The following is a 13,882-nucleotide window of genomic DNA, read 5'->3' as shown; positions in this document are numbered from 1 at the left end:
CTCACGCTGCTTCATGTAAACAATATTATATTCTTAGAATTTATCTGTATGTTTTGCATTCTTGTTCTCTGAGAGAGAACTTGACTGATGGTCATATTGACCAATGGAGTCAGGAGGTTGTAACCTCTTTGGGCCAATCTTGGCCCTCTGTACAAAATGTATATAAGCCTTTGGAGTCAGATAATTGTTGTGGTTTGAAAGCAAAATGAATGTGAGGCTCCAAGTCAGAGATATAATTTAATAAGAAGAAAGGTAAAAAGGTAAAAGTAAAATAAAATAAATACAATAACACAAAGGATCACTGACAGAGTCAGAATACAACCTGAGCAGGATGGTGGTAGCAGTCTAGGTGAGGTGCTCTTCCTGAAGCAGTGATCCTGTAGAAAGCTCTGGTAGCTCTGGTCCTCTGGGAATCCAGTGGATAAGTGCTACTTGCACTGTCTCAAATTCCAGCTTATATCCAGGTGGGAATGCTTGGCTCCTCCCCCTGAGCAGAGCATCTCACAATAGCATGAGAAGTGTGAAATGGGTCCTTGATGGCCCATTAACAGAGATAACCCCTGGAGGGAGTTACCTGTGACTCATGGGCCATTAGCAGGAGACACCCCAAAAGTCATTAGCAGAAAACACCCCAAAGGCGTTAATGGGCCATTAGCAGAAAAGGCAGGGGGCTTGGGAAAACACTAGCCCACCTGGTTTCAAGAGTTCATGAAGATGGTGATAGAATAAATACTTTGTGTACATCCTACACTGCAACCCAGGACATAATCCACCCCTTATTCTATTACCATCTACATCATATCCAAATCAATGCATTCTTACAAAGATATGCATACACATAGAGAATAAAATGTTACACACTGTTCTCACTTAAAATTAAGTCTCCCTGTGGTACACAATGGGTTTCCCCATCTTTCTGCATTACCCACCAAGTGTGACCAGGTCTTTGAACAATGACAATTCCACGGATGGGTCTGCCTTTTCTTGAGGCAGGATTAATCCAAACAGTCTTCCCTAAAATGCCTTTCATATGTACTGCAGGGACTTTATCTCCATCCACTGTGTGCAAGGGTTCAGACTGGGCAGGACCACCTTGATTAATAAACCCTCGGGTGTTGACCATCCAGGTAGCGTGGGCTAAGTTCATTTTCCAATTCTTGAAGGTCCCCTTGCCAAGTGCCTTCAGGGCAGTCTTTAGTAGTCCATTGCACCGTTCAACTTTCCCAGCAGCTGGTGTGTGATAAGGAATGTGATATATCCATTCAATACCATGTTCTCTAGCTCAGGTGTTTATAAGGGTGTTTTTGAAATGGGTCCCATTGTCCGACTCAATTCTCTCAGGGGTGCCGTGTCTCCACAGGACTTGTTTTTCCAGGCCCAGGATGGTGTTCTGGGCAGTGGCATGAGGCACAGGGTAGGTTTCCAGCCATCCAGTGATGGCTTCCACCATGGTCAGCACGTAGCGCTTTCCTTGGCGGGTTTGGGGAAGGGTGATGTAGTCAATTTGCCAGGCTTCCCCATACCTGTACTTCAGCCATTGTCTACCATACCACAGAGGCTTCACTCGCTTGGCCTGTTTGATTGCAGCGCAGGTCTTACAGTTGTGGATGACCTGGGAGATGCTGTCCATAGTAAGGTCCACCCCTCGGTCACGGGCCCATTGGTATGTCGCATCTCTTCCTTGATGACCAGAGGCATCATGGGCCCAACGAGCTAAGAACAGTTCTCCTTTGTGCTGCCAGTCCAGATCCACCTGTGATACTTTCACCTTGGCAGCTTTGTCCACCTGCTCGTTGTTGTGATGCTCCTCATTAGCCTGGCTCTTGGGTACGTGTGCGTCCACATGTCGAACTTTCACGGTCAGTTTCTCTACTCGGGCAGCGATGTCTTGCCAAATGTCAGCGGCCCAGATGGGTTTTCCTCTGCGCTGCCAGTTGGCCGTTTTCCAGCGATTCAGCCATCCCCACAGAGCATTAGCTACCATCCATGAGTCAGTGTAGAGATAGAGCCTTGGCCATTTCTCTCGTTCAGCAATATCCAAAGCCAGCTGGACAGCTTTAAGCTCTGCAACCTGACTCGACCCACCTTGTCCCTCGGTAGCCTGTGCAACTTGTCGTGTGGGGCTCCAAACTGCAGCTTTCCATTTCTGGTTAGCACCTACAATTTGACAGGAGCCATCAGTGAAGAGAGCATATTGTCTTTCAGTCTTCGGTAGCTCATTGTATGGTGGGGCTTCCTCGGCACGTGTTAGTTGCTTTTCTTCTTTTTCAGACGATAATCCAAAATTCTCACCTTCTGGCCAGTTTGCTATAACTTCCAGAATCCCAGGGCGATTTGGGTTTCCAGTACGGGCGCGCTGTGTGATGAGAGCAATCCATTTGCTCCATGTGGTGTCAGTGGCGTGATGTGTGGAGGGAACCTTTCCCTTAAACATCCACCCCAGCACTGGTAATCGGGGTGCCAGAAGCAGCTGTGTTTCAGTGCCAATCACTTCTGAGGCAGCTTGAACTCCTTCATAGGCGGCCAAGATCTCCTTCTCTGTGGGAGTGTAGTCGGCTTCGGAGCCTCTGTAACTTCGGCTCCAGAATCCCAATGGTTGGCCTCAAGTCTCCCCAGGCACCTTCTGCCACAGGCTCCAGGACAGACCGTTGTTCCCGGCTGCGGAGTAAAGGACATTCTTCACATTTGGTCCTGTCCTGACTGGGCCAAGGGCTACTGCGTGAGCAATCTCTTGTTTGATCTGAACAAAGGCTTGTTGCTGTTCAGGGCCCCAGTGGAAATCGTTCTTCTTGCGGGTAACCAGATAGAGAGGGCTCACGATCTGACTGTACTCAGGAATGTGCATCCTCCAGAAGCCTATGGCACCTAGGAAAGCTTGTGTTTCCTTCTTGTTGGTAGGTGGGGACATGGCAGTGATCTTGTTTATTATCTCTGTGGGGATTTGGCGACGTCCATTTTGCCACTTGACTCCCAGGAACTGGATTTCTTGAGCCGGTCCCTTAACCTTACTTCGTTTAATGGCAAAACCAGCTTTCAACAGAATTTGGATAATCTTCTCTCCTTTCTCAAAGACCTCCTCTGGGGCGTTCCCCCATACGATGATATCGTCGATGTACTGCAGATGTTCCGGAGCCTCACCCTTCTCCAGTGCAGCCTGGATCAGCCCATGGCAGATGGTGGGGCTGTGTTTCCACCCCTGGAGCAGTCGGTTCCAGGTGTACTGCACGCCCCTCCAGGTGAAAGCAAACTGGGGCCTGCATTGTGCTGCCAAAGGAATGGAGAAGAAGGCATTGGCAATATCAGTGGTCGCATACCACTTTGCTGCCTTGGACTCCAGCTCATATTGAAGCTCTAACATGTCTGGCACAGCAGCGCTCAGTGGTGGCGTGACTTCATTCAGAGCACGGTAATCCACCGTCAGTCTCCATTCTCCACTGGACTTACGCACAGGCCATATTGGGCTGTTGAAAGGTGAATGAGTCTTACTGACCACCCCTTGGCTCTCCAGTTTACGAATCATCTCATGTATGGGAATCACAGAGTCTCTGTCAGTGCGGTATTGGCGGCGGTGTACTGTTGTTGTGGCAGTTGGTACCTGTTGTTCTTCGACTCTGAGCAGTCCCACAGCAGAGGGGTCATCTGAGAGACCAGGCAAAGTATTCAACTGTCTGATGTTTTCTTTCTCAACTGCAGCTATTCCAAAAGCCCAACGATATCCTTTCGGGTCTTTGAAATATCTATTCCTGAGATACTCTATGACGAGAATGCATGGGGCCTCTGGACCAGTTGCGATGGGATGTTTTTGCCACTTGTTCCTAGTTAAACTCACTTCAGCCTCTAATAGAGTCAGTTCCTGGGACTCTCCTGTCACCCCAGAAATAGAGATGGATTCTGTTCCTACATACCTTGATGGCATCATGGTACATTGGGCCCCAGTGTCAACCAACGCCGTATATTCTTGTGGGTCAGATGTGCCAGGCCATCAGATCCACACAGTCCAGTAGATCTGATTATCCCTTTCCTCTTCCTGGCTAGAGGCAGGGCACCCCTATTCCTGGTCATGGCATACATTGTTCTCCTCCTGTATGTATGTTTCTGAGGTCCCTTCTAGAGGATCAGTCATATCATCATTCCTGTACCGTCTGGAGGTCCGAGAGACTGGGGCAACCTTGATTCTAGATGGGCTTCTTGTGGTAGGTGTTCCTCTTTTCAGTTCACGTACCCGGGCTGCTAAAACGGAAGTGGCTTTTCTATCCCACTTCTTCATATCTTCTTCATGCTCTCGAAGAAAAGACCAGAGGTTACCCCGTGGTGTGTATCCTCTCTCCCTGGCTGGGGGACGCCTGCTCCTAATGGCAGAGACTCTCGTCGGCTCTGGTGAGATATGGTAAATTTCTTCCTTAAGTTCTTTTAATTTCTGATGGCCTTCTTCAATCAAGCTCCGGACTTGCTCAGCCAGTCCTGTTTGCACAGACGAGACATGGGTGCGAACTGGGGCGATGACAAGTGTCCTCGTAAATTCTTAATTTATTAGCCAAGACATCCACCTTGTCCTAACCTTCCCTTCATTGCAGTGTTGCCAGGTAACGTGAGTGCATCTCTGGTCTAAGCTGTGCAAGTCTCAGCCACATCCGTGATGTGCACTGGACATCATCTGGGTTTTTAGGGAATCTCTCGTTTTCTGAAAAAATGATCTCTAGCACTGCCAATTCCCTCAGGCGTTGGATACCTTGTTCTATTGTGCTCCATTTGCCTTGGTGCGCTTGGAGGTCTTCTTACAAAGGTATCTGTCTTTCACACTTGTTAGCAGTCGCTGCCAGAGGCTGAGAGGTTCTTGGGTTTTCCCAATCCCCTGGTCAATGACCACATCCCAGGACAGGGATCCCAGTTGCCTGGCCTCAATTCCATCCAGAATGGTGTCATTGGCTGCAGCGTCCCAGATGCGGAGCAGCCAGGTCAGGATGGACTCGTTGGTCTGGCGGGTGAATTCCCTTCGCAGGTCACGCAGCTCACCCAGGGATAGAGAGCGAGTGATGATCTCTATCTCTGTCTCTTCTGCTGGCTGCGAAGGTCCTGCTGCATCCTCGTCAGTCACTACGCGGACTGATTTGCTCCTTGACTTCTTTTTCTGAGTGGTGGCAACTGCTACTGGTTTAGGTTGTTCCAGTTCAGTAACGGTTTGTGTGGAGATGCTGACAGCACTTTTGGTTCCTTTCTCCTCAGTGACAGTCTGCATAGATGTGGACACTGTTGCCTCATTTTTGGCTTCTTTCTCCTCTGCGATGGTCTTTGTAGATGAGGACACTGTTGCCTTGCCTTTGGTTCCCTTTTCCTCTGTGACAGTCTGTGTAGACACAGACACTGTTGATTCATTTTTGGCTTCTTTCTTCTCTGCGATGGTCTGTGTAGATGCTGATGATGTTGCTTTGCTTCTTTTTCCCTCTTCCTCTTCCTTAGGAACACGCTGTATCACACCTGGTAGTGTTTTGTTCCTAAGTATGGTGCAGAAAAAACAAAGGTCTGTGCAGAGAAGAGAAAGCAGGGATGACAATAACATAATACTGTCCTTGGCATCCAGAGGGTACTTAATATTTTCAAAAACTGCTGTGTGATGCCTAAAAAGCTGGAAAAAATCATTCTTTACTCCTCCCCACAGGGGCTGAGTGAGATTGTTGAGGCCCCAGATGTAGCATCCTAGACCAGGACACGAATCCAAAACTGGGTATATATTCTGAATGCTGTTCATTGCCTCGGAGTTTATCAAGCAATGGACATAGAAGACCAATAAGGCAATTTTAGTACCATACCCTGGTTTACGCAGGAGCATTACGACCAGCAGATAGTACCCCATGTGTGGAAAAATATAGAGAGATAGGTATAAGACTCATGTAAGCATGTTGAGCATCATAGCAAACAGGTGTCTTCTCAAATACAAAACTGTAGTTCTGACTTTTTCTCAGTGCCTCTGCCCCACGTTGGGCACCAAAAAATGTTGTGGTTTGAAAGCAAAATGAATGTGAGGCTCCAAGTCAGAGATACAATTTAATAAGAATAAAGGTAAAAAGGTAAAAGTAAAATAAAATAAATACAATAACACAAAGGATCACTGACAGAGTCAGAATACAACCTGAGCAGGATGGTGGTAGCAGTCTAGGTGAGGTGCTCTTCCTGAAGCAGTGATCCTGTAGAAAGCTCTGGTAGCTCTGGTCCTCTGGGAATCCAGTGGATAAGTGCTACTTGCACTGTCTCAAATTCCAGCTTATATCCAGGTGGGAATGCTTGGCTCCTCCCCCTGGGCAGAGCATCTCATAATAGCATGAGAAGTGTGAAATGGGTCCTTGATGGCCCATTAACAGAGATAACCCCTGGAGGGAGTTACCTGTGACTCATGGGCCATTAGCAGGAGACACCCCAAAAGTCATTAGCAGAAAACACCCCAAAGGCGTTAATGGGCCATTAGCAGAAAAGGCAGGGGGCTTGGGAAAACACTAGCCCACCTGGTTTCAACAGTTCATGAAGATGGTGATAGAATAAATACTTTGTGTACATCCTACACTGCAACCCAGGACAATAATAAAAGAGCTTTCCATGTTTCACCAAGCTGCTGCATGCTGTCCTCTGTGAAGGTCCACACCACGTCGCAACGTGTTGCCCCTCTAAAGGCTGGGGTAACAAGTGGTGACCCCGAGTGTCTGGACTGCAGCTGGGTCGCATCTGGTGACCCCGAACGTGTGGGAAGAGGGTCTCCTGTCGCATCTGGTGACCCCTCCGTGTCTGGACTGCAGCTGGGTCACATCTGCTGACCCTTTGTGTCTGAACGGCACATCTGGACACTGTCCGTGTCTGAACGGACTCCTGACGTGGGAGAACAGGTCACATCTGGTGACCTCCGTCTGTGAGAGAACTGCACGTTGGTGGACCTCTGTGCCCAGTGAGAGACTGTACCTGCTCTTCCTGAGGCACTCATGGTAAGAGATAATGATCTCTAAACCCTCCTCAGATGAGGAAACCCTCATGTTGGACCTTGGCCTTGAGGTCCTGCAGAGAGAAGAAGTCTCCTTTCCTGGAGATGCTCTCCAGAAATTGTTCTATTATGCTAGAACTCATGGGGTTTTTTGCAGCCTTGAAGAAGTTTTTTTCTACAGCAGAGTGGAAGTCTTTGGGCGACTATCTGCTCCAGGTTTTCTTTGCAGATCGCAGTGTGAAACTTTTGAAACTGATAGCCACTTGGAACAGGCTGGAGAAGGTGCTGCCTAAATTGCAGCCTTCTAGCTCTGAGGACAGCTCCAGCCCCATCGGGCTGAGTGCCAGGGAAGACGATGGAGTCATTCCGCCTGTTCCTGCCCCTCAGAGACGGGCGAGACAGCCGACTCCCCTTCCTCGGAAAGGCAGCAGCATGGCGGGAAGCCTGCCCGTCCTCAGCGCACCACCTGAGGCGGGCACGGGGTCTTCTGCAGACCAGACCCCTTCCCCACCCACGCCGTATTGGCGCTGGAGTGTGGAAAACCTCGGGGCTTGCAAAAGCCCCTCGGGATTGGAGAGATCAGCGCTCCTGAATTCCGTGCCGAACAAACGGCAGCGGAGGCGAAAGATCGCCTCCCCCACTTCCCCCCCCCCTGTGCTTTCCTGGCCTTGGAGGCGCCGGGAGCGCTCTTGGATCGGGGGGGCGGGGTGTTTTTTGTGGATTGTCCGCACTGTGGGGTGTCGGTGGAATGTTCCGTGCGGCGGGGCGGCGTGGGATTGCGCCGTCCCGGGGCGCCGGGCAGGGCGGCCGTGCGCCCCCGCGGCGGGGGCTTGCAGGGCACACACAGATCTGTGCAGTTTGGCGACAAGCCAAGTGTCCCACCGGAGCGGGGGTGGGGACCGGCCCAGCCTGTGAGCGGCGGAGCGGCCCCGAGAAATGGCGGGGCCGGCCCGGGGTGGGTATTGCAGCCTGCCCGGCCCCCGTGGGGGGGGATGGCCCTAAGGAGTGAAGGGGCCAGCCCAGGGTCACCGCGCACGGCCCCGGAGCGAGAAGAAACCCCCCTGCACAGGCCGGTGCCGCACGTGAGAAAGGGCGGGCCAGCCCCTCGCCGCGCGGTTCAGCCGGGCAGCGCAGGAGCCACAGCCGCGGCTCCGCTTGGGAATGCAGGGCCGGGAGACCCTCCCAGCCCCCCTGCTCCTCCCCGTGCCGATCGGGGCACTCCCCCTGTGGGGGCAGCGCTTGGCAAGCAAGACACGCGTCCTGCAGCGCTGCCATCTCCCCCCGTGCGGGGTCAGGGCCGCGCGGAGTGGGCAGCAGCCGCCGGTCTGAAAGCGGCACCGAGGGACACGCCCCTCCCAGCACTGCGATTCCCCCCCGCGCCGAGCAGGAGCAGCACGGCAGAGGCAGCTGCGGCCGATCTGTTCATTTTAAAGGGACAGCGCGGCCACAAGCGGGGGCTCCCTGGCTGCAGAGGGTCCCGGGGTCCCGGATCCCCCTCAGTCTCGAATGATGTCCTAACCGTGGCTGATGCTGAGGGCAGCCGTGGGTCAGCACAGCGCCCCCTGCAGGACAGGGATGGATTCCCTCGTTCTGCGGGTGCGGTGAGAAAAGCTCTCACCCCTGTCTCTGTGAAACACACGGGACAGGATCTGATGGCCCATGATGCCTCATCTAATGCTCAGGCCGGCAAGACCAATGCTAAGGCCAACAAGAAACAAAGAAAGAGAGTGCAAAAAAGAGGAATCACTCCTTTGTTTCTTTGTGGAAGGTGTGGACGGCCAAATCACATGGCAGATGTTTGCAAGGCAAGGCATGTGAAAGGCCAACCTCTGTCAAAAGGGCAGTGGGGTGCAAAGAGGAAGCGTGCTCGGACAGAAGAGTCTTCCCAGTCCCCACAGCCGATGGAGGTCTGTTGGGAAAGTTTAGTCCCACACCCACCTCTCCCTGTCAGTGTCCCTGAAGGGACCAAAATTGTTTAATTTCTGTTTGAGTTTTCTGTTCACAGGACAAAGAGTCGGTGGTGAGAAGGCGGTTGCTCTGAAGTACTGAGCTGCCTGGATTTCACTGGACTGTTGCTCTGATCAGAGACTGTCCTGGAACAATTTGGAAAGGGACATTGCGATTTTTTCCTTTGCTGTTTGGCAGCTGGAATGGACTGTCTTTCAAGATCCATTCATCACCCTTCGTGACGTGTTTGGGAGCTGTTCGACCAGGATCATCTGGAAAGTTCAACCAGTCCTGGGATGTTCCTGTGTTCTGCATCGAAACAGAACTCTGGGGACTGGAGATTTTTTATAACACCTCCAAAAAGCCAATCCTCAATTGTGAATCTGAATGATTGTTTTCTGTGTTTCATTTGTATCCTGCAGGTATCACTGGCTGATGAATGTCCAATTCCTTGCACGTTCTGGAATGGGTCATTTTTGCCCCATCTGCCACAAGGCGGCAAAATATTGTTTGAAAAAACAAACAATCAAAATATTATTTTTTTTGTTTGAGCTAATTATTGCTCGATTTCAGCCAAAAAAATGGCAATCAATCATTTTTGTATGAGCTCATTGCTCGATTGATAAATTGCAGGCAACAATGCTTGCGAATTTGATGGGTGCAGATTTTTGTAAAATTCATACTCTCAGTATTATGGGAGGAATTTGATTGGAGCTTTGCAAGCAGTGTTTTTCTGCCAAATGCTCTGGAGCCATGAGCTGTTGCGAGTGGCAAGAATCCTTTGGATTTCTTTTTTGCGGCGCAAAGATATTCAGAAATTTAGTGCAAGGACCCACTGTATTTACAGACAATTTGGGAGGACGAGGTAGGCCAGTGTTGCTTGGAAGGATGATTTTGAGGGCAAAGTTTTGGAAGCCCCTGAGGATGGGCAGCCCATTTGGTATTGGGGCTGCTGTCATGGCATTTCCACAGTTTTCCCAAAAACTTTTTCATTTAGTCATGGATTTAATTTCTGTGGTCGACATGGCACACAGATGGGTTGTTCAATTTAAAGGGAGTCAGCAATGTTGTTTGTTCCATTTGCTGAAGAACCTTTTGTTGTGCCACAGAGGCCTGGTTCTTCAAAAACAAAAACGGGGAATGCAAGGTGAAACCCCGCAGATTTAATTGGCAAAGGCTTTGCATGCCATGGAGCACCTTACAGGTGCCACAGAATTTCATTAACCCTGCAATGTGAAAAGCAAGAAACCGTGACCGAATGAAGGTCAACAGAGGAGGAACCACTGGTCCTCCCATGGGAACAGAAATTGAACTGTAGTTCATTTTCTTTTTTCCTTTTTTCTTTTTTTAAGGTAAAAAGGGTGAGATTTCGTCCCTGCATTTCTTGGTTTCAAGTGTTTGAGTCTTTGCAGCAGCTTCTCACGCTGCTTCATGTAAACAATATTGTATTCTTAGTATTTATCTGTATGTTTTGCATTCTTGTTCTCTGAGAGAGAACTTGACTGATGGTCATATTGACCAATGGAGTCAGGAGGTTGTAACCTCTTTGGGCCAATCTTGGCCCTCTGTACAAAATGTATATAAGCCTTTGGAGTCAAATAATAAAAGAGCTTTCCATGTTTCACCAAGCTGCTGCCTGCTGTCCTCTGTGAAGGTCCACACCACGTCCCAACATGTTGCCCCTCTAAAGGCTGGGGTAACATTGTTACTCTCCTTTAAAACTTCAATTAAAGAATTATTGCAAAACAACTCCAAAGGGAATGAAAGAGGACACACAAGATAAAAAAGTTAGTCTAGTGATTCTCCTTCATATATTACAAACATTATTTTCTGAAATATATTTCTAATAGGGCTGGGGTAAGGAAGGAGAGAGTTCAGCAGTGAGCTGGGTGCCAGCCCAACAATATGTGCAGTTCCTCACATGACAGCTCTTTGCATTTCCCCAGCTGGCTTCAGCATTTCTGGGAGGGGGACAAACATGGGCTAGTACACTGCCAAGACTGCTAGTTGTGCTGCAGGTGAGAAGCAGTAACCATTCTGAGGGATGGAAACATCACAGCTGGCTACCAGCTGCTTAAGTACAAATCAATACTAATACTATTTGTAAACCCTATTGTAAATGACACTGAAAAACAAACAGCCATAAAAATGACAGAATGGAAAAAAACCTGAGGAGAGTGATTATTCTGGTCTTGACATCAGTGGTAACTATGGAAAACCAGAGTGACAGATTCCTGATTGCTACCTTTGAGAAGTCCCCTGGCCAGCAAGCTTAGGTGTAACAGGCTCCCCCAAGACACTCTGTCAAAGTCCAAAGGCCCTCTGAGAAATGGCTCCCTAGTGGGGAAAGACAGCTATGGTGAGAAAACATGATCCTATAAGAAACTCCAAGTATGACAAAAAAAATCTTTCAGCATTTGTACCTGAGAAATCTTGTGCAAATAAAATGACCTGTGCAATAAAGAATTTTTAATCTTTCTACTGTCAGCAAGCTAAAAAATAAAATTTGGTACATTACTTACTAGAAAGTAAAACAACTTGCATTTCCACACCATTCAGCTGCCCATCATATTAAATGGTCTAACAGTAGGCATGATGTGTCCTTCAAAGCAGACTACTTGCTATTGAAGGCAGAGCTTTGAATGAGTCTAACAATTCCTTTTGCTTTACTTTTATCACAAGACACTGTCTCTAATGACACAGCATCTCTGAAAAGAAGGGTGAAAGCAATCTATTCATCATGTTGCTTTTAATGGCTTTCATAAAAGGATGTAAAAGCAGAAAATGAAATAATTTTACTTTGTCCTTACCATATAATCTAGTCATGAGTTTATTTATCTACAGCTCTTTGCCTAAATCTGAAAGGCAAGCCCTGGGTAGCCCATGTGCATATAAGCACATTTTTTTTTATTTGCCTTCCTTCTGAAAGAAACAACTGTGAAAGAAACATTATCTCTAATCCAGCAGACTGATGCCAGAACAATCCTGTCTACACGGCCTTACCACTTAGAAGAGATCAAGCAAAGATATTATAGGATCACTCAAATGACTAATCCAATTTTTAAAAAGGATTTGGCCTAGAGGGAAGAGAGAGAGAGGCTTAGTTTTATCAATGGCTTAGCTATTTGATCCAAATTAGCTCAAAGCTACACAATCAAATCATTAACTCCAACATAGAAGAAGTTGCAGAAGCACCACATGAGATTACATACAGCATGAAATCCTACTCTGAAAAAAGCCCCCAAACTTCACTCTCTCAATTCAAAGTGAAACATTGAAATTGTATGTAGTAAAGATTTTACTACACTGACAGATTATTTGCTTAAGAATGCTTTGAACACAGATTATCAAAAGAAGCCTACATAAAGATTTTGAAAATTCTTTAAATTTTCTGACCATGATTTAGAATGGAAAGCAGCATAATGGGAATTTGCTTGATATTAAAAACAGGGTTCTCCATTAAAAAAATTAACTGTATAAAATAAATGTCACAGGCGAAAAGTAGCATTACAGTAACTAATGTAGGAATGACTTGCTACTTTAAAATCTGGTTTTACAATTTTAAACAGGAAAAAGCAAGTCACCTTTAGCATCAAAGGCAAAATGAAGTAACTTTTTTTTCCAGTAAGTGCCAACACAATAGCTTTTTTTTTTAAAGGCTTTGTAATTCAAAGATTATATGCTTCTCGATGGTGGAAAACTATTTTAACAAAGTTCTATTTTCCATAATGAAAGTTAGAAATATAAAAATAAAATATATCAAATTTTAATTAATTTACTATTGAGGGGATGTGTATAGATACGTGAAAATGGGTCTAATGCTTTTCGAAACTGTAACCTAACAACAGTTAAAATCACCAAAGCTTATTTATTTCATTGACCATTTCTCAAAAAAAACAAAAAAAAAACAAAACAAAAAAACCAACCCACAAAACCAAGTCCAGAATAAAATATCGGTATCCTATAAATCTAGGCTCATAAATTATTCTACTCTACATTGTTCAGTTCACAAGTGAATCATATTCTAATCTACACAATTCAGAGATCACACAAAAATAAGTCTTTCCTAGAGATTTCAGAAACTTGATTCATTTACATCTGATGGTGTCAGAGACTGAAAAACATTGCCATTAGGGCAAAAGTGTAAAATGAAGCTACATCAAGGAAGCTTCACCAACAAAGCCCACCTCACCCTGAATGGGCCTCCTGACTGAAACCCTGAACTGAGTTAAGCCACCTAAGAAAACTTGAGATAAGATAAAGTGACACTTTTGTTCAATCAGCTCAGGTCTGTGAAAAAAATAGATAAGGCTAGGAGAGCATCCATGGGAGTGCCAAGCCCAGCAGCTGTCATGAAAATCATCCCTTGCTGGCTTTGGGCTGGGGGAGGCCATAGCCCTCAAGCTTATCTCTTGCTGCCAGGTTTGCACCGACCCCCTCCCCAAACAAGGGAGGAGGAGGAGGGTTTTGGGTGTGTGGCAAAACCTCTGGTAAGAGGCAGTGAATACCCATCCTCCCTTACAGAAACTGTCTCAGTTGTAAAAAACCTCCCCTCTACCATGGGAAAGCTGCATCCAGAGGACATTCATGTGAGGGGCAGCTGAAGAGGTATCATAACCCATCAAAGATCTCCAAAGTGCTCCCCAGACTTATTCCTGAAGCCTTGTACCAAAGCACTACATGTGATGCAAAATGATGCAACCAATCCAGAGTCTTGAAAGAAAGTGTCAAACTTGCCCTCCTACAGGGGAGGTGCCTGAGTGTTTCCACCTGGCCCAAATGTATATTAATCCATTGAATTCTATGCCTTTCAGTGGGGAACCTTTACCACCAAGAAGACCAGATGGAGGGAAGCAACTGATACGGGAAACATATATGCATATGAAAATTCAGAATTTTAGAAACATTTAATGTGCCTAAACAGGTGAAGGGGAGAACAGAAATATATACAGCTTATTTAGCAATTTTGTA

At 47.2% G+C, this 13,882-nt stretch overlaps 1 protein-coding gene across 2 annotated transcripts in view; it reads right to left on the bottom strand.

The window, feature by feature from the left end:
- Window positions 1–13,882, bottom strand: part of LOC310922255 (sorting nexin-18-like) — a 73,501-nt gene that overhangs the window by 40,033 nt on the left and 19,586 nt on the right. The window contains exon 2 of one of the 2 annotated variants that reach the window (XM_083882707.1): window positions 11,157–11,248. The exons of the other annotated variant lie outside the window; for it this stretch is intronic. Coding sequence (XP_083738833.1) covers window positions 11,184–11,248 — 65 coding nt within the window. The 3' untranslated portion in view covers window positions 11,157–11,183. The remainder of the gene's footprint in view (window positions 1–11,156; window positions 11,249–13,882) is intronic. 2 annotated transcript variants of the gene reach the window in all.

The sequence above is a fragment of the Zosterops lateralis genome (assembly GCF_965231275.1).
Source record: "Zosterops lateralis genome assembly, chromosome: W".
Lineage (NCBI taxonomy): Eukaryota > Metazoa > Chordata > Aves > Passeriformes > Zosteropidae > Zosterops > Zosterops lateralis.
Note: the sequence above shows the minus strand (reverse complement) of the source record. Positions and strands in the feature narration are given on the sequence as shown.